Genomic DNA, 19,763 nt, shown 5'->3' on the forward strand with positions numbered 1-19,763 from the left:
TGCTTGTTGTCAGTGTGGCTTGTCCTATTTATGCGAGACTGCCCCCAGGGTGTGTCCCTGAACACTAGTCCTCCTCGTGTGACTTATTGCTTCCTGAATGTGACCTAATTTATATCAGGACGAACAGAGTCTGGACTCCACTGTCCTGTGGCCATCTCTCCCTCATTTGTGTTGGTGACAGGTGGGGAGGGGTTGGTGGGCTGCAGACCCGTCAGGGAAGCTCTGCACTACTGGGCAGGTGGGCCACTAGCTTCCGGTTAGAGGGGCAGTCTTCCTGGTAGTGCTGGAGTCTAGGGGGAAAGCGGGTGAGTTCCTGTGGAACCCCTCACGGGGTACAAAGGAGGAAAAGGAGGACAATTTGCATACTCTGAAAGAGACCTTGATATTTCACAACAGAGGCAAAACCCAGGTGTGGCCCCAGGGCGCTGGCAGGTCCAACCCGCGAGGCTTCCTTCCCAGGTGGGCACAGCCTCCACTAGCAGGAGGAAGGCAGGAGCCGGGACTGGGCCTCCTCTGGAGCTCGGCTGGGCAGGGGCTGTGGTGGGCGCAGGCTGCGCAGGGCGCGCAGGGTGGCCAGGACCAGGCGCACGAGGAGGCGCAGCAGCAGGAAGGCGAAGGGCACTGCGATCTGCATGACGTGGAAGATGGCCGTGCTGAACCTGCTCAGCAGGCAGGTGGCAGCAAAGGCCAGCAGGCTGGCGCAGGGGTACAGCGCGAGCTTGGCGAACATGAAGGCGTGCTCCTGCCCGCCAAACCGCACGGCTGGCTGCAGCGTCTCTGCCTGGCGCAGCAGGGCCGCGGTCCAGATGGCAAACTGGAAGATGCTGGCGAAGAAGACGATGGCGCAGCTGAGGCGCACGCGCTCCAGCTCGTCCTGTGGCTGCCGGGCGAAGGCTGCGGTCTGCTGGTAGGCCAGCGGGAGGCCTCCCACGAAGGCCAGGGAGAGCGTGTTGAGCAGCCCCATGGCCTGTGTAGCCTTGCGCACGTGCAGGAAGAGCGAGTGGTGTGCGAACCAGAGCAGGCCCACTGTGGCAAAGGAGCCAAAGTAGGCCAGGAAGTGCGGCCCGTAGGCGCCCAGGGCCGCCACGAGGCTCCCGCGGAACTGCTCCTTCACGTCCTTGGGGTCTGGAACGTTGTCCTCGCTGAGGAGCATGAACACAGCACTTGTAGCAGCCTCCCCAGGAGCCCACGGGCCCCAGGGGTGGGCTGGGCGTCAGTGCTAGCTTGGGGGTGCCTGGACCCTTCCGCACAGAAAGGCTCCGGATGCTGGGTCTCCTGCAGGTGGCACGCTGAGCTCCCGAGTCACCTCCTGAGTTCACCTGGAACTCGCCTACCTGGCTTGCTCCCTGCCTTCCCTGCTGGCCCAGTGCTGGGGGCAACCCTCACCCTTCACAAGCTCCCACAAAGTGCCTGCCCTGGTGGAGGCCGCTGTCCTCTAGTGCACAGCCCAGGAGGCCCAGGAGAGGCACCTTTCATGGAGTGGTGTGAGGGGAAGGGCGTGGGGGGAAGCCTGGGGGAGTATGAGACCCACGGAGGAGGGGGATGGGCTCCCCACTTCCCCCACCCACAGCTTCTGGCTGCAGGGCAGAAGCAAAAACAGATCGTTCAGGAATGTTCCTTAAATCTAGGCTTTAGGAACCAGGTACTACAAGAAACGTTTGCTACCAATTTTTTTAAGTTCACAAATTATAATAAAAAATGTTACTTAGAGAATATAAGAGATTCAAACCATCATATACAGAATATAAAACCAGAACATTTTAGTAAGGTGCAGGGGTGCATGCCTATAACCCCAGCTGAGGCAGGAGAATCACAAGTCTGAAGCCAGACTTAGAAAAGCCCTGTCTCAAAACAGAAAGGGTTACAAATGTAGTGCAGTGGTAGAGCACCCGATTAAACCCCCAGTACTGCAAAAACAAGCAAACAAAAAACCCCAAAACAAACAAAAAGAACATTTTAAAATGTTTAATGCAATAAAAGCGTGCACTGAAATGTGACTAAGGAATCAGAGACTTAAGGATGGAAGACTTGAAAAAGCAAATCAAACACTTAGAAATAAAAGTGGCTAACATCAGAGCTCCAGCAGATTCCTAAGGCAGTCCAAGCTGCCCAGACCAGCAGTGGAAGGTGGACACGCCTGAAGGGAAAGTGGTGGGTCTGAGGCCTGAGAGGCACCACCCATGTGGCCCTAAACACTGTGGGGTGGGGGCGTGCGAGGACTCTCATTCCTGGGGGGCCCTTCAGGGAGCTCTGTACCCGAGGCGGTGAAGCCAGGCCTTTCTGCTGTGGCCAGGACAAGATGCCAGGGACTCAGACAGGCAGGACAGGGCCAGCCCAGCTCAGGTCCTCACCAGATGTCCAGGATGAGTAGTGTGGCCACGATGGCATAGACGCCGTCACTGAAGGCTTCCACACGCTCCTTGCTGAGAGGCTCGTGCAGGTCGAAGCTGAAGACCTCCGCGCTGGGGGCCGGGGGGTCTCTGTGGCCTGAAGACACAGGACGGAGGAGCCGGCCCAGTCCCTAGGCTATGGGGCCAGTGTGGTCACCCCTGTCCCCTGCCCCCAGGGACTGGGAATGTGCAGGCCAGGGGAGGAGATGGTGTGGAGCTGCTCAGGGGTGGGAGGTTCGCACCGTGTGCCTTGCCCCCGCCCGGCAGTCTTAGCAGCCCCACCCTGGTGGCACCTCCCGAGGCCTCAGTGCAGGACTGCCAGCCGTCACCTACCCACAAGCCTGTCTTTGCACCAACTGCTGGCCTTGCTGATATAGGGCAGGAAGATGACGGTCACCATCAGCAGGTATGACTGTGGGGACATGACATTCAGGGTCCACCTCCCCAGGGCAGGGCCGCACACTGCCTGGAGCCCGCCACCCAGGAGTCCTACCACCCGTGACAAAGTGGGGGTAGCAGGCCTGACGAGGGGAAAATCCAGGGAACTGTCCTTTACGGAGATAAGGGGAAGGACAGCCATGGGTGGGTAGAAAGCACCTAGCAGCCACACACCCGACAAGAGTAGTGTCCAGAACACATAGCGCACTACAACTCAACAGAAGACAAACGGCCGGCTGAGAGGGCTGGAGGCAACATGAACAGGTCAGCAAGCCAGAGGACGCTCAAGGCCACCGTCCCCAGGGACACAAGTCACAGCCCCGGCAAGTGCCCCACAGAGCTGGATGGCTGAACTGACGGGCAGGTGGGAGGGGAGACCAGCGGCAGCTGTGCAGTGGCGAGGGCCGCACAGCACAGCAGGGCCCCTTGTGGGCAAGTCCACAGAACTGAGCAGAGACTGGACGGCTGCTCAGGACAGACAGGTGTGGTGGGACAGCCCAGGCAGCATGCTGAGCAACCACAGCACCTCCTGGCCAGCCCCCCGGGGACTATCTGCAGGCAACTAAAAGGAACTCCGATGAGATGCGGCAAGGATGGACCCAGAGTGGACACTCATGCTACAGGGCACCCTGGGAGGGGACTCACACCTGTGAAGCCAAGACTCGCCTCAGACCACCGTCCCTCACTCCTGTCCTTGCTGCCCACCCCTGGCTTCCGCACTGGGAGACCACTGCCCCTGCTCCCTTCTGTTTCACGAGCCTCAGAAGAATTTTTTGAATTTGCATGTTTGTCCTCATTAGTTATACGTGACAGTAGAATGCTTTTTGACATGAAGACCTGAGGAAACCAAGTCACATGACCTGCCACAGGCCCAGGGCCTCACACCGCAGCCCACCTTTCTTCTTTGCCTCCTCACCTGCTGCCTGGTGCTGCTCTCAAGGTGACTCTGCTTGGCTGCGGCCACAGGCCCTCACCAGCCCATCTGTTTACTTTTTAACCTAGTACTGAACCCAGGGGCTCTTCCACTGAGTCACCTTGAGACTCAGTCCTTTTATTTTTTGAGACAGGGTCTTGCTAAGTTGCTTAGGGTCTTGCTAAGTTGCTGAAGCCATCTTTGAACTGCCTCAGCCTCCAGTCGCTCTGGAATTACAGGTGTGCACCACCATGTTCATCTTGGCCTGTTTTAAACTTGGAATCCTCTTGAACGCTTATTGAATGTTTACGAAAACATCAACCATTAATTTTGTTCATGATTCTTAGGATAATTTGGATTAAAAATTTGATGCTCTTCAACAATGCTCAAGCTGACTCAGTGCCACAAAACGAGCTTCTCGGGCCAATTCTGGAACAGCTAGTGTTCTACAGCTCCTTGTCCTGGGTGGACGGAGTACCGCCAGACCACTGTTCTTATCCCCGTTGAAATCAGCTGCTGGCTTAGCAAAAGCACCTGTGACCACGCTGTGTCCTCCCTGGGGCGCCCCAGCACTCACCACAGGGAAGAAGAAGAGGGAGAAGATGGCCGCAAGGAAGCACAGCGCGGGGCCACGGAGGACGAGGTGAAGGATGTGCCTCCGGGACAAGGCCCTGTGGGCAGAGCACCGGATCTGCGGGCTCAGCAGGTGTGGGAAGTGGAAAGCATACCCCACGATCAGTGCCTGTGGGAGAGGCGGGCCACAGGGCCCCATCTTGAGCAGAGGAGCGTGGCCAGGCGACCCTGGGCTGCTTCCACACATTTGCACCCTAAGGCAGACTTGCACTGGGGTGTCCTGGGGACTGGAAGGGATGGGAGCCCGACCCCATTCCTGATGCAGTTGTGAGGCCCTTCTTAGGCTCTGCTCAGCAAGGATGGGGGGCTCAGGCACACATATCCCAGTGTCCATGGCAATCTCTCTCTCTCTCCACCCACTGCCCCCCAGTGCGCACACACACTGCAGGCTCCTGATGCCTTACCTGCACAACCCCAATGGCGATCACACACACACAGAACACGAAGATGCCCAGGGGTACGTCAGGGAAGGTCACCATTAAGGAAAACTGTCCAAAACAAGGAGTAATGAGGAAAGCCGTCAGGGCTCCCAGGCTAGGAGCTGGCACAGTGAGCCTCATGGGCTCTCTGCTATGCACTGGGAAGGACTGTCATGGGAGGGGACAGGGTGTGGGATGTGGCAGATCTGTCCACAGCCCCCACAGGAGCAATGCCATCCACTGCTGCAGGGCTTTGAAGACCATGTCATCGCATGTGAAATTCCCCAGATCTGACTTCTCTGGCATAGCCCGCACAGACCAGCAGGCCAGGTCGGCACTGAATCATGAGAGTGGGGACCCCTGGACCATGTCTTCAGTAGTCTCTGCCTCCAGAAGCCCTAAGCTCCCTCTGACACCTGGCTTAAGGGTTCCAGGACTCCAATCAGACTCCCCCTGAAACTTCTCTCCTCTTTGCAGCCCCATGGCCCAGAACCATCCTGCTGGTCTACATTTCCAAGGACAGTCAAACCCAGGTGGGGCTTGGCACAGCTGGGGCATGTTGGGGAGCTGGCTGTTACTCACTGTGTATGGTAGAAGGGTGATGGTCATCATGCAGGCCTGGAGAGGAGGGAGGGAGGTCATATCTCGATGCATCCTGGATGTGGCAAGCTGCCCACAAGCCCGCACCACTCCAGAGGGGGTCAGGTCAGGCCATTCCCAAGACAGTGTGAGACCCTGGGGAAGCCCGTGCCCCTCCTAGCTCATCTCAGCCCTCTCCACAGGCAGGCTGACACCCCCAGCACTATGTGGGCTAGGGTAGGGCAGTAGCCCCTGTGGGGTGGGGCCTGTCTGAGGAGCTTCCAGGTGTGGACAGAATTCAGGCTCTGAGGTGCCAGAGGATAAGAGAGAAGTACCTAATTGTATCCTCTCGGTCCTCCTGGGAGGGTTAAATTATAAACCAAAATCATTTCCCAAAAGGACAGAAAAAACTCACCAGGTTGAGCAAGGCAAGTGTATCGTCTATTTTCCCAACAACCTGGAATAATCTACAAAGTTAAGAACAGAAGATGGGCCATTCATCAAATGTGGTTCCAATAAAATTAAACACACACACACTTGCTCCAGTATTTTCTAGTTAAAATATAATTAAAAGATGTTGCTTTTTGGAGTGGGGGTTGGTAACCAGGGATTGAACCCAGAGGTGCTCAGCCACTGAGCTACATCCTCAGCCCTTCTATTTTAAGACAGTCTCACCAAGTTTCCCATGTTGACCTTGAATTTGTGATCCTCCTGCCTCAGCCTCCCACGTTGCTGGGATTACAGGTGTGTGCTGCCACACCCAGCTAAAAAATGTCACTTTTTACTAAATGTAAAATTCTACCCAGTGTATGAAATTCAGAAAATTCAAAAACAAATTCCCTGGAAAGCACCCTCTTCACTCCCATGTATTTTTCCTGCCGTTTTACTATTTGAAACATGTTGCTTTAAAGAGTAAGAGCCAATCTGCAGAAGCACACGGGCAGCCCCGGAGGACAGTCTTTTCAAAACATGTCTTTTGGAGCAGGTTCATCCTGTGGCACCTGGAGACTGCAGGGCTGGAGGCGGCTCTTGGGTTGGGCTTCAGAGGAGACCCTGCTGGAGGGGAGCCTCTGAACGTCTCTCCTGCAGGGCTGTGAGCTGCAGGAGGCACCTGTGGCTGGCCCAGCAGGAGTGCTCTGAACCGCTCTCGGCTTCCGCCACAGGCTGGACACAGGGACACAGCTGCATCACGCAGTAGATTCACTCTGCAGGGCTGTGCACAAAAGCATTCTGAAGAAAAGAAACCCTTCCCATTGTTTTCAGGGGTTTCAGCCCCTAACCTGTGCAGCTGCCCACTTAGTAGAAGCATTGCTTTGTCCTGAGATAACATGGCACTGTCTGTGAAGAATCCAAGATCGCCAGCTTCCGTCAGGGGCAGCACAAGCAAGCCCAGCTGGCTAAGGGTCTCGTTCCCGAAGCCCAGCCCACTGGTCCCTGCCACAGGTTCTCCTGTCAGGGCTTGACCCCAGCCCAGGGTAACAGACTGCCGTGTTCTCTGTCCATTGTGAACCATGCTTTCTCCTGGGCTGGACAGGGAACCCAGGAGAGGACACAGGGCCACCCTAGTGCTGCAACATTTGTTGAAAATCGAAACAAGGACTATGACCCACAGGAGCTGGCAGTTCTTTAGGTGACCGCTAAGTGGTAGGCCCATGTATGAGCACAGCACACCCAGGCAGATGCACACAAGATCTGGAATCCTTCATGTTGCTGAGCCCCACTCCAGTAACATCCTCCACAATGGGTGGGTGCAGCCTCTGATGAGTGAACCATGGTGCTTGGCAGAGCTCATAGCCCACCTACCCCACAACGGCCTGAGTGCCTCCTGAGTACCTGGCACACCAGGGAGGCTGAGAAGAGCGGAGGTTCGTGCTTCCCCCTGAAGCTGTCCTTTGCTGAGGACAGTACACAACACAAAACATCAGATGTACCTGGCCCAGGTGCCAACGCCTAATGGGATGGTGCATTTCCTGCACCCCAGCCTTCCTGGACGAGTGCCCAACCTGGGGTGGCAGCATCTCCAGGCCCACCTCTGGGTGCCTCCTGTCCCTGAAGCCTCGCTGGTGGCTGGGACCCTGTGGCTTGGGCAGTGCCCTCTGATCTGGACCTTCTCCTCTCCTAGACAAAGCTCAGGATCAGGAGTGCTGCCTGCAGGCATGGAAGGGGCTGGAGAGGTTGGCGGCTGCCCCTCGTGCCCGGCTCCATCCTGGTCCTAGGTTCTAGCACCTGCAGGCATGGAAGGGGCTGGAGAGGTTGGCGGCTGCCCCTCGTGCCCGGCTCCATCCTGGTCCTAGGTTCTAGCACCTGCAGGCATGGAAGGGGCTGGAGAGGTTGGCGGCTGCCCCTCGTGCCCGGCTCCATCCTGGTCCTAGGTTCTAGCAGGATACACTGGGCATCCACACCCAGGGTCTGGATGGCCAGTGGGCAGTGCTATATGGTTGGGGAAATGGACTTGCCTTGGAGCATGCATGTGGGAACCCAGGCAGGAGGTGCAGAGAAAGAACTGGGATGAGGGAGAAAGGGGTGGCCTACCCACCCAGCACCCTCACCTCTGACCATGTGAGAGGCCACCGACACCTGAGAACGGTGTGGCTCACCAACCAAGTAAGTCCAAAGGCGACCTGCCCTAAGAGAAACCCAGTTCCTACCTGGTGTGTGCAGCCCAGGCCACGGTCACAATTAGGAATGTCATCAGGTAGACGGCGATCCTGGTTGCTAGCAGTCTCTGTACACTTTTATCAAACTGCTAGAACAGAAGAGTGCCACCATGAGAGGCAGGCGCAGGTAACCGGTGGTCGACGCACGGGCACGTCTCGCTGGAGTGGGGAGAGCCCTCGCTGCACCTGGGCTCTGCCTGCTGGGGCCGATCAACCTCCCCTACCGCTCCTTTCCCCTCAGGTGAACCTCCAGCTGCTGTGCGGCGCAGCCACCCTGGGCATCCAGACACCCACAACACAGGCTCATGGTTCTGAGTTGCAAGTGGGCATAGGGTGTGGCCCTGGAGAACAGGTTCCCTGTCCCAGAGAGTCCTACACTGTCGTGGGAAGGCAGAGGGTAGAGGGTCCAGTGAGCCCTGTGGCCCTTTCACAAGGTCACTGATGGCCTCCCAAAGGCTGTCACTGTGGGCTCAAGACCCTGGCGGGTACCCACTCTCCTGGGCTCTGGGTACCATCTCCAAAAGGCACCTCTCCCCGAGTGCATCCATGCTTCTGAATCGCAGCGCCCAGTGCTGTCTGCCTCGTCTGAACATGAGCACTTCAGCAAGCCCTGCGTCAGGGAGGAGTCTCTGGTCCAGCACCTCTCCCTCCTTCCCAAGAGTGTCTCTGCACATGTCCCACAGACGTGCAAGGGCTTTCTGAGATCCGGTGAGGAAACAGACTTGGTGGAAAGAAGTCCTGGTCTTCACGGCAGAGAATAAACAAGTGGCCCAGCAGCACTGGGGTCAGGGTGGGCCTAAATGGCTGTTTTCTCTTTGGGCGGGAAGCTGCCTTGGGCCTCTCGTGGTGAGGTAAGCACCTCAGGACACACTGGCTGGAGCTGAACCACGGGCTTCACACAGAAGGCTCTAGAGCTGGGGCCAGGGTTGTGGCTCAACAGTAGAGCACTTGCCTAGCATGTGTGAGGCACTGGGTTCCATCCTCAGTACCACATATAAATAAATACATAAAATAAAGGTATTGTGTTCACCCACAACTAAAAAAGGCTCCAGAGCTACCGCTGACCCCATAAGGCATGGCTCTCCTGAGCAGCTGCTGGTGGGCACTTTCCACTGGGACTGCCCTGAGCCAGGTGCCTGGTGCAGAGTGACGCTTGGGTCTCCCCAGAGGGCTGGGTCAGGCTGGATGCACATTTCTACTCAATCGCTAGGACCCTATGGAAACTGCTTCATCATTTTTTCACAGTGCAAAAGCCAAATCCAAGTAGCTATGGGGCTTCCCAGGTCATCCAGCACAGCCTGCAGGCAGCTAGACTTCAGCCTTGCTGGGCCAGCACATCCCCATTCCTCTCGCCTCACAGCACCCCAAACGAAGCTGGCACTGTGACATCGTCACATGGGAGGACGTGGGGGCAAGGTGCACGCACATTCCCACAGACCCTCCAGATGTCTCCCCAAACTGTTCTGCTGTGACATGCCACATGCTGCTCTTCAGTCAGCAGCATCCCCATGAAGATAGCCATAAACAGAAATGCTTTGAAACACCACTTCCCCACTCACCCCCAGGTGGGCCAGGCGGGTGCCCAATGCAGCCTCGCCTCTGCACCTGGGAGGCTCCTTCCAGCAGAGGAGACCTGTCTTCTCCACTCAGGCTCAAAAAGGTCTCTGCTGCAGAAGCCGGGACTCAGCCCTTCTCCCAACTTATGCAGGAAGGGACCCTATCAGGAGGAAGCAGACGCCCACCCTGCTGCCCCCTTCTCCAGACCAGGCAGGCCTCCCCCGCAAAGCACACCACACAGCATGTTCCTGGTACCTGCTCTGGGGAGATCTCCGTGTGGGTCACAGGAAGGATCTGAAGAACAAAGGCAAAAAGTACCCAGATTCTTCTCGGGCTGTGCAGCAAGGCCAGGGATGGGTGCCCCCACCTGCCTGAGGTGGACCCCACACTGACCATGACTGTGGCGATGATGGACAGGAGTGCATCACTGAAACCCAGCATGCGGTGGGAGCTCTGGGTTCCCTCCCTGGCATCCTCATCCTTCCTGCACGAGGAGGAGTCGCCCTGGGCATCCAGCACGTGCTCAGGAGTCTGAGGCCCAGACATGACGGGGCCACTGCCCAGTGGCCACAGGAGCCTAGGAGGAAGTAGAGTTCTGAGCATGCCAGTGGGTTGCTCCCAGGGGCTACCTTACAGGCTCTAGCTAGGGGTGCTGGAGTAAGGGGCTAGGTGTGCGGACCTTCCCAGATGGCCCCTCTAGCCTGCCTCCAGGCTAGGCACCAGCCTGAGACTCCGTCACTGAACTCCGTGACTAGGGAGGGTCATGCTGCACCCGTTGCCCTAAGAAGCAGGCAGCAAGGGAAGGCACAAGCGTATGACACAGGTGGTGCTCAGCACCAGGTCACAGGGAAGGGCCTGACGTGCCTGAGCCCAACAGCAGCCTCTGCCGTAAGCTGCTTTGATCCTAAACAAGGAAAAGTAGTGGGTGGCCTTGGGGCCTGAGTTCACAGTGCCGGGACCAACAGGCATACCCAGCAAATGCCCCATGGCATGGTTGCCTTGGCTCAGAGCTCCCAGGACACTGTCAACCTCGTGAGTGGGCTTGGGAAGACAAGGGTGATTCCAGGTGGAGTGTGCTCTGGGACGGACACCTCACGTCCTGGAGCAGAGTGCTGTTGAGTGTCTAGGCGACACGGTAACGGGCACTGTGGATGACACACTAGACCCAGGGACCCCCATCACAGCCAGGTGACAGGGGATGAGAGTGTGGCAAGAATGCTGAAGCTGGGATCCAGAGAGAGGTGGAGGAGGTCTGGCAACAGTCGGGGATGGAAATGTGCCTGGAGAGCAGCTCCTCAGCAAGAGAGGGAGGCTGATGCCTGGGCCCAGGAGGAAGAACCAACCCCGCCCCAGGCTGAGGGAAGACGTTTAGGGCCATTTTCTAAGGTACAGGAAAAAAAAAAAAGGGGGGGGGGGGTTTGAGGTTATAGCTCAGTGACAGAGCGCCCCTTGGTTCAATTCCAAGTAACCCCCAGTATAGCAGATGCTACTGCTCACCCTGGCCAGAGCATCAGTGGATAGCACTATCAGAGACAAGGGATAAGGGACACCACAACATGCTACTCAAACAAAGAAACTGACACCCTGACACAATCAGAAGACCATCCCAAAATGGACAAAGGAGGATTCCAGTTAGGACACCAAACTGCATAAACACAGATCCAGTGCTGGGGAGCAGCTCAGTGCTAGAGGGCCTGCCTAGCATGCCATCAGGAAACACAAGCAACAGCAACAGCCAGAAGGTGGGAGCTGTCCGTCAGAAGAGCCAGGCAGGTCGCTGGGAGACACCTGGCACCCTGGAACATAAGCAGAGCCACCAACCTCAAGCTGAAGGAGCACACCGGCAGGGGAGCCCTGTCTCCAGAGAGGCCTGGGGTCTACACCAAGCAAGTCTGGCTTAGCAAGACACGTGAACCACAGGCCAGGGTGTCGCTCATGTTGAGGCCCTTGTCTAGCATGTGAGGCCCTGGGAGTCCATCCCCAGAACTGGGGTAAAAAGCAAAAACATGACTAATTATCAAGCCATGAAATAAATCATGAGCAAGTGGGCAGATCTAGAGAGGCAGAACCAGAACATCAGCTGCAAGATGCAGATGGCATCACGCCAGGGACCTCCTGATGAGGATGTCCACACGTATGGCAGAACCTTTGGGACAGGACAGCAGGCAAGTGGAGGTGGCTCTGACCCACCCTGCTTCACTCTTACCTGACATACAGCCCAAGCCCCTCTCTGGGATGTCGTTTTCAGTTTCTGGGGAGTGGACGTGGGTGAGTGACCACAGACACAGCTGGAACCCTGCTCCCCACCCCACAGGCTTCGTCAAGGTCCCCCACCCCCCAAGCCTGGCAGCTCCCTATCACTGCAGCTCTGCCTTTCCTGAAGTGTGATGCACATCAAATCTCTCACGTGGCTGAGGGGAAGTGCTGTCCTTTCCTTCTGTGTCACAGCTGCTTGGTGTGGGCAGCTCAGGAGCTGAGAAGCGCCTGCTCCCAGTTCTGGCCTAAGGATGCAGCCCAATGGCACGGGGTTCAGGAGTAAATCATTATGGTCAAACCAAGCTAACCTACTGTTTTTGTAATGGAGACTGAACCTAGGGGTGCTTAACCACTGAGCCCCATATCCAGCCCTTTTTGTTGTTGTTTTGTTTTGAGATAGGGTCTTGCTAACTTGCTTAGGGGCTCACCAAATTGCTGAGGTTGGCTATGAACTTGGGATCCTCCTGCCTCAAACCTCCTGAGCTGCTGGGATTACAGGCATGTGCCACCAAGCCTGAACAAGTTCATGTTGAAGAGGGTGCCATGACCATTCAATTTTAATACACAGTGGCAGGACAACTGAATGACCACAGGCTGAAGAATGGCCTGAACCCCACCTTGAGCCACACGCAAGTCACCGAAGGTGGGTCAGAGGCCTAGATGTAGGTGCCAGCACGAGACTCCTAGAAAACAATGTGGGGGATGGGGACACCATGGCCTCATGGCTGGCCAAGGATTCTTAAAACATGACACCAAAAAGCAGAGCAACAAAATAAAAATACACAAACTGGACTTCATCAATGAGTCCAATGCAGGGACTTGCAGAGATATCTGTGCACACAGGCTCAGCACAGCTCTGTTCACAACAGCTGAGAGGCAGAAGCAACCTGAGCCTCGGTCTTGGTTCCTGAATGGAGCCACACAACATGGCGGCCATATGGACGCAACGGAGCACCACTCAAGTCTTGTATGAAAGTGCTGACACATGCTACCACGTGCATGGACCGTGGGGACTGCAATGTGAAGTGAGCCAGTTGCACAGGACAAATGCTGTATTGTTCCACTTTCGTGGGCCTGAGAGCAGTCAGACCCAGAGGGACGGGAAGCAGAGAGGTGGACACCAGGGGCTCGGTGGAATTGGGGAGTTGGTGCATAACAGGGATGGAGTTTCAGCTTTGCAGGAGGAAGAGGCCTGAGATGGGTGGTGGAGATGCTGCACCGGGGAGTGGAGGGGCTTTGTGACACTGGGTGCGTGCTTATAAGTGGTTAAAATGATTTTATGTATTGCACCACAGTTAAAAAGAGCACAACCCAGAGCCTTGTCTTCAAGTGCTCAAAACATGTCAGCTACACATTTGCGTGACACATGGCGATAAAGAAAAGAAGACAGGAATAGAGACAGGGGATGAAGCTGCAGGATTTCCAAATGCAGGTGGAAATAAAGTGGAAACTCACGTGACGGAGGAGACTTCTGGAGGCAAGACCCACTGTCCATTACCTGAGGCCCTACAGGCAGTCATGAGTAAAACAACATTCAACAACAGTGGCACAGACAGATGCCACGGTGCGAGAGCAAGAGGTTTCCTGCACAGACTGTCAGGAGTCCTCAGTATGGGAGATGCTGGAGCTGAGTGTGGAGACACTTCTAACAAGGGACACAAGAACAGGAAGAGGGCTTCATCAAGCATTTCCTAAGTACCAAGTGTTGTTCCGAGTAGTTCATACTTGAAGTCTCTTAATCTGTAAACAGTACTGTGGGAATTAATGAAAAGCCAAAAGGAATTGTTTCTGGGTAACAGGGAGAGCCTGGCCCACGGCAAAGCACAAGGAACTTGAGAAGGCTGCATCACAAGGATTGAACTGGGAGGCACACCTGAAGAAGCCAGGATTACACCAGAGCCTTGTGTACCCCAGCCCAAGGCTGGACAGTACCCTCCTGATGTGTGGAATTCAGAAGTGCCTTTCTCTACATCTATTTCAGACACAAGTCTGTTACCACATAAGGAATTTGCAAATTGTCCCAGTCTGGGCTGTCTTTTCATTTCAACAGTGTATTTTAAAAAAATACACAGATACCAGGTGATATTATTGTGGGGATTTTATAAAAGTTAATTAGCTCAAGATGGTTGGTAGTTCAAGTCTTCGGTATCCTTAGCAATTTTCTGGGTTCTTGTCATTTATTGAGGAAAGAATAATCTGCAACAAATTGTGATTTGTTTCTCTTCTTGCAGTTCTGAAGTTTTGGTTCAGATATTTTAGAACTTTGTTATTAGGCACATGTTTAGGATTACTATGTCCTTTTGATAAATTCACCCCTTGACTGCTATGAAATAATTCTTACTCTCTGGTGATATCCTTTGCTATGATTGAGGAATCAAGACCATACGTTGTTCTAGACATGTACATGAGGTAAGATAGCTACAAATGAACACCCATGGGTTCAAAAGGCTGTGGAGAGGCAGATTTGGATAAAACAGTGTTAGTACGGTATCTACTACAATGCCAAGAAGGGTGGCTCTATGAATATTTATGAGAGTTGGAGAAGATTCTGGTTTCCTGAATAATTACTTGATCGTTCAGTCCTGGGATTGAACTCTGGGGTGCATCACCAGTGAACCAAGGTTCCCAGTCATTTTTTTTTGTGGTGCTGGGGATCAAACCCAGGGCTTTGTGCTTGCAAGGCCAGCACTCTACCGACTGAGCTATCTCCCCAGCCCCCCAGTCATTTTTATTTTGAGACACTGTCTTGCCAAGTCCATGTCTCAAACTTGTGATTCTTCTGCCTCAGGCTCCTGAATCGCTGGGATCACAGGCATGTACCAGTGCACTCAGCAGTCACCTCACTTAGCTGTCTCCACTTGGTTTCAGGTCATGCCCACAGGAGTCATGGCTTCAAACCCCGCCATGTTCTCTCGTAAGTGATTCCTGAGGCGTCTCCACAATGGCTGTTCTAGGTCTCGTGCACACTGCTTAAGCCCTAGATTTCCTGACTCTCATTCTTATTTCCCGTAGATGATTTTTGTTCCTTGTTCAAACGGGAAACCACTAAAAAGTCCCTTCAGCAGCTTCATGCCAATAAACACAGTTACCGACTCCTGCAGCCCTTTTCCTCTTTGAACAGTCTTTCTCGCGGCGAGCGCTCTTCCTAGGCGCACACACCCCCTCGCCCACGCCCTGGAGTCACTGCTTCCTCCACGAAGCCCCCCGCGGGCTCCCTTCCGGCTTCGGGCCGTTCAGTCGGCCTCCCACCTTGGGACCTCGACCCCACACCGCCCTTGGTCCCACGCTCTGCTCCACGCGCCCTGCCCGCAGCACGGCTCTCTTCCTGCGGACTGCGGGGAGGCCCGGCTCCCGCCCCGCACCCGAGGAACTGCGCTCATCCAGCGCGTCTTCCCCCTTTCTGCGCAGGCCGCAGCCGGTCGCTCCGGCATTGCTACGGACTGAAACCCCGGGGGCGCTACGGAGCCGCCGCGGGCTTCGGGGTCCTCTCCTGAGTGAGGACAGCTCTCCACGCAGGGGCTGCAGCTCGCACGGCTCGGGCGGCAGGCGCACGGCGGCGTCTTACCTGAAGGCGCAGCTCCAGGCGGCCGGTGACCCGCGGGGCCCTGGGCCCGGCGCTGCCGGACAGACCGGAGGCTCAAGCGTTCAGTCTCCCGCGGAAGCCACTAACTCACATTTCCTCCCCGGACTGCGGGCCAAGGAAGAGGAACGCGTGTGTGCGGCCGCCGGCTGTCCTCTCGAGGGCGGCACCCGGACCTTCCGCGGGCCGGGCCTGCCCTGGGAGGCGCGGTGCAGCGGGGCGGCACCAAACTCGCGCCCAACGTCCGCGCCGCCCCGCCCCACCACCGAGACGAGGCCTCGCGGAGGGACCGGCCACCTGGCCGGCAGGGCGCAGTGGGGCTGGAGACCTGGGCGGGGCCCCCGCTGCCCTCCTGCGCGCCTTCGCTAGGGTTTGCGCCGCCCGGAATTCCGTCGCGAGACCGCGCCTCTGCGCCTGCGCGCCCGCCGGCGTGGCGGAAGTGAGGCACGCGCCCTTCCGGCTTCCGGTGAAGGGTGGGGGCGTGGCTCCGCGGCGCGACGTGCTCGCGCGCTGACGTCACGACGCGGGCGGAAGATGGCCGGGCTGTGCGCCGGCAGCCGCTGACCAGGCGGAGCGCAGCCCGAGCCTCAGCCCGGCTCCCGCTCCTGCTCCCGCTGCCGCCGAGCGGCCGCCGCCATGTCGCTACTGCAGTCGGCGCTCGACTTCCTGGCGGGCCCGGGCTCCCTGGGTGGAGCTGCCGGTCGCGACCAGAGCGACTTCGTGGGGCAGACGGTGGAGCTGGGCGAGCTGCGCCTCCGGGTGCGGCGGGTCCTGGCCGAGGGTGAGGCCCAAGCTGGGCGCGGGGTGTCTCCACGCTGCCGGGGGTCAGCGGCAGGGTCAGCAGGAGGGTCACCACCTTGGCGTGGGTCAGGGCAGGCCTGGAGGGTCACCGATGGGGGCGTGGGTCACGGCAGGCCAGAGGATCACCACTGAGGGCGTGGGTCAGGGCAGGGCTGGTGGGTCACTACTGGGGGCGTGGGTCAGGGCAGGCCTGGGAGGTCACCGCTGGGGGCGTGGGTCAGGGCAGGCCTGGGATGTCACCGCTGGGGACATGGGTCAGGGCAGGGCTGGGACGGTCACTACTGGGGTGGTGGGTCCACACAGGCCTGGAGGGTCACCAATGGGGACCATGGATCAGAGCAGGCCTGGAGGGTGACTGCTGGTGGCGTGGGTCTGGGTGTGGGTTGAGCTCTTGTTTGTTGGAGAGGTACACTCAGGCTAGGGTCAGGCTGGAGGGTAATAGTTATGGAGGGACCTCCCCCGTCTGGGAGGCAGAAGGCTGTAACAGCTGTTGGGGAGGTCCGGGGGCCCTGAAGGCTGGAGTCAGGAGGTGAGCAGCACTGCTGAGGGGCGTAAACCATGGCTGTTTGCATCATATCAGTGCTGCTGTGTAGGAGGGACTGGCTCTCCTGTGTTCCCAGGAGCTCCTCTGGTTGCACACAGTGTTGAAGCAGTGGCAGCCCTGTCCTACTTGGGGTGGGCAGCGGGGCCTGCTGCCTGTAGTCTCTCTCTCTCTGGCAGCGAGCGGGTCTCACCCTTGGTCATCTTGTGTGGCACCTGTGTAAGTCACAGGAAGCAGAGCCATTATCTGTGGCCTGTGTAGGACTTTGCAGGATGGATGTGACCATTAGCTGTGTTTTGAAGTTGGTCTGTTGTTGGTTTTGCTTGTAGCTTTTTGAATGTCCTCTCCCTCACACAGGATTGAAATCTCTCTTCTGGGTCTTCCTTACTTTTTATCCAGTGGTGCCCAGGGACATGTCAGTTCTCACCAGCTCTGAAATTCATGGACCAAACACAGTTGTATTCTGTTGCATTGGTGTGGGGGAGGGGGAGGGGAGTGGACCTTGACCTAGTCAGCTCTCAGGGGTGGGTCGACCTTTGGTAGCCCTTTGTGGCCATTTGGATGTTTTCATTCTAGAAGGCCTGAGGGAACTTTCTGGTTGTAGCACCATCACATGCTTTTCTCTAGTAGGTCCATAAACAGACTTGGGTGTGATTTAGTGAGAAACCTCAGATGCTTCTGTCAGTGAGGGAGGCCAATGCCCCACTAATGTTCTGAAGTGTGACATTCCCTTATATCTGCTACAATAACAAAAGTTCACTCAAATTAGTTCATTCATTGTAAAAATACCAGGCAGTTATCTTCATTCTTCAGGAAATTCATACTGAACAGGACCTGGTTTAGGCCCTGTAGAATGTGAAATAAGACACATGCTCAAATGGCTAAAGGACAGGGCCATATGGGGCGAGAGGTACAGCATTGAAGTTGTACAGGCAGCTGGGGAGACCTCCGGAAGCGACTGACAGAAGACAACAGCAGGATGGGAGGCATCAGGGTGTGCCCTCCTGAGGCAGGGGTAAGGCTAGGCCAGGAGGGTGTTCGCAGGTGGAAGTGGTCCTAGTTGGCAAGAGGAGGAGGTTCATGTAAAGCAGGAAGTTTACGCAGGTCACACAGCACCGAGAATGAAGAACCAGGAAGTGTGGGCAGCCACCGTGGCTGTGCAGAGAACTGGTTTCCCTTTGCTCTCTGGGCGGGCCAAGAGACAAAAATAAGCAGAGTAGCTCTCAGTCGTAGATTTCTTCCTTTTAGATGTTCTAGGTTGTTTGAAGCTTCTTTCTGAACTAAAATGGGATAAGAAATCTTTAGTATTTTATGTATTCAAGTAATACATAAATAATAATAGTATGAAATATATTCAAATAAGTTTTTTGGACAGCAGCCGGACAACACAGGCCTTGGGATTCAGGCTGTATGAATATGAGGAAGGTCCACCATTGGAAACCCTTGAGTGTAGCTGTTGACAACTTCAAAAGTCTTCAGGTTTTGGAAGGAGAGTGCGTATGGCCTGTATGTAATGGAATACTACCTAGGGGCTGGGGAAGTATTCTGTTGTTAAGTACATTCACATTTTTATAGTTAAATGTATAAATAGTCTCATTGTGGGTTAAAGTCTGTAAATGGCCCGTATCAGTCATGTCAGGTTTTGTCCCAGATGAGTTTATGATAGACCATGTTTTGCTGTCAATCACTGTTCATAGCTTTTACACATTTGGACCTGGTGTGTGAAATGGGTTGTTGGGCAGAACTGTGGAACCAGAGAGTTTTCTAGTCTTTTCAAATTTTGTTCTTATTCTTCATTTTTAAAATAAGCCGATTACTGGGAGTATCAACCCTGCTAAGAGGTGCCAGTCTGAGCATGTGTTAGGTGCACTCTTAGTTTTTTTGACTTGGCCCTGTGTACTGCTGCTTTTGAAGCTGCTCAATAGTGCAGAGACAAGGTTGCACAGTGGGGCCAACTCTAGTTCTCTATGTATGTGTGGCTAGCGAGATGAACTGAGGTAGAAAATGAAAGCAGTGCCACATGGCTGTCATGGACTTAAGTGTCACTAGCTCGTGTGTTGGCTTAGATGCCGTTCCAAGAGCCACAGGATCCTATTGGCTTAGGTGTGCTACGTGGTTTCCACCAGCCACAGGATCCTGTTGGCTTAGGTGTGCTACGTGGTTTCCACCAGACACAGGATCCTGTTGGCTTAGGTGTGCTATGTGGTTTCCATCAGCCACAGGATCACGTTGGCTTAGGTGTGCTACGTGGTTTCCCTCAGTCACAGGATCACGTTGGCTTAGGTGTGCTATGTGGTTTCCATCAGCCACAGGATCACGTTGGCTTAGGTGTGCTACGTGGTTTTCCTCAGTCACAGGATCACGTTGGCTTAGGTGTGCTATGTGGTTTCCATCAGCCACAGGATCACGTTGGCTTAGGTGTGCTACGTGGTTTCCATCAGTCACAGGATCCTCTTGCCTTAGGTGTGCTAGGTGGTTTCCATCAGCCACAGGATCATGTTGGCTTAGGTGTGCTAGGTGGTTTCCATCAGTCATAGGATCCTCTTGCCTTAGGTGTGCTAGGTGGTTTCCATCAGCCGTAGGATCACGTTGGCTTAGGTGTGCTATGTGGTTTCCATCAGCCACAGGATCATGTTGGCTTAGGTGTGCTATGTGGTTTCCATCAGCCACAGGATCACGTTGGCTTAGGTGTGCTATGTGGTTTCCCTCAGTCACAGGATCACGTTGGCTTAGGTGTGCTATGTGGTTTCCATCAGCCACAGGATCACGTTGGCTTAGGTGTGCTTTGTGGTTTCCATCAGCCACAGGATCACGTTGGCTTAGGTGTGCTACGTGGTTTCCCTCAGTCACAGGATCACGTTGGCTTAGGTGTGCTATGTGGTTTCCATCAGCCACAGGATCACGTTGGCTTAGGTGTGCTACGTGGTTTCCATCAGTCACAGGATCCTCTTGCCTTAGGTGTGCTAGGTGGTTTCCATCAGCCACAGGATCATGTTGCC

The 19,763-nt window shown here is 55.6% G+C and overlaps 2 protein-coding genes across 7 annotated transcripts in view; one reads left to right on the plus strand and one right to left on the minus strand.

Annotated features, from left to right (window-relative positions):
• Nucleotides 1-366: 366 nt before the first annotated feature.
• On the minus strand, nucleotides 367-15,825 carry TMEM175 (transmembrane protein 175). 3 transcript variants are annotated; one of them, XM_079154900.1, is made up of 11 exons: nucleotides 15,408-15,824; nucleotides 9,980-10,163; nucleotides 9,842-9,880; nucleotides 8,021-8,115; nucleotides 5,788-5,839; nucleotides 5,376-5,411; nucleotides 4,779-4,862; nucleotides 4,319-4,483; nucleotides 2,724-2,802; nucleotides 2,352-2,487; nucleotides 367-1,142 (listed from the first exon to the last, which is right to left on the minus strand). In XM_079154900.1, the coding sequence occupies exons 2-11, from the start codon at nucleotides 10,130-10,132 to the stop codon at nucleotides 476-478; spliced, it is 1,506 nt and encodes a 501-aa protein (XP_079011026.1). In that variant the 5' UTR covers nucleotides 10,133-10,163; nucleotides 15,408-15,824; the 3' UTR covers nucleotides 367-475. The 3 variants fall into 3 exon arrangements, with proteins under 3 accessions (XP_079011026.1, XP_079011025.1, XP_079011027.1); XM_079154899.1 differs by having other exon boundaries at nucleotides 8,021-8,118; XM_079154901.1 differs by lacking the exon at nucleotides 2,724-2,802 and having other exon boundaries at nucleotides 4,319-4,412; nucleotides 8,021-8,118; nucleotides 15,408-15,825.
• A 109-nt stretch (nucleotides 15,826-15,934) lies between these two features.
• GAK (cyclin G associated kinase) overlaps nucleotides 15,935-19,763 on the plus strand; it is a 53,370-nt gene continuing 49,541 nt past the window's right edge. For all 4 annotated transcript variants that reach the window (XM_079154868.1, XM_079154870.1, XM_079154869.1 and 1 more), the window contains exon 1: nucleotides 15,935-16,203. In XM_079154868.1, coding sequence (XP_079010994.1) covers nucleotides 16,059-16,203 — 145 coding nt within the window. In that variant the 5' untranslated portion in view covers nucleotides 15,935-16,058. The remainder of the gene's footprint in view (nucleotides 16,204-19,763) is intronic.

This window comes from Sciurus vulgaris (genome assembly GCF_902686455.1).
Source record: "Sciurus vulgaris genome assembly, chromosome: 9".
Taxonomy (NCBI): Eukaryota; Metazoa; Chordata; class Mammalia; order Rodentia; family Sciuridae; genus Sciurus; species Sciurus vulgaris.

What these genes read in the sequence shown, in the direction of transcription:
- TMEM175 (XM_079154899.1), bottom strand. Translation starts at nt 10,132, where the DNA reads ATGTCTGGGCCTCAGACTCCTGAGCACGTGCTGGATGCCCAGGGCGAC. An exon ending in TCACCCTTCTACCATACACA is followed by an intron (nt 4,863 to 5,375) that starts GTGAGTAACAGC and finishes TGTTTTGGACAG; the next exon opens with TTTTCCTTAATGGTGACCTT. An exon ending in TCGCCATTGGGGTTGTGCAG is followed by an intron (nt 4,484 to 4,778) that starts GTAAGGCATCAG and finishes CCTCTCCCACAG; the next exon opens with GCACTGATCGTGGGGTATGC.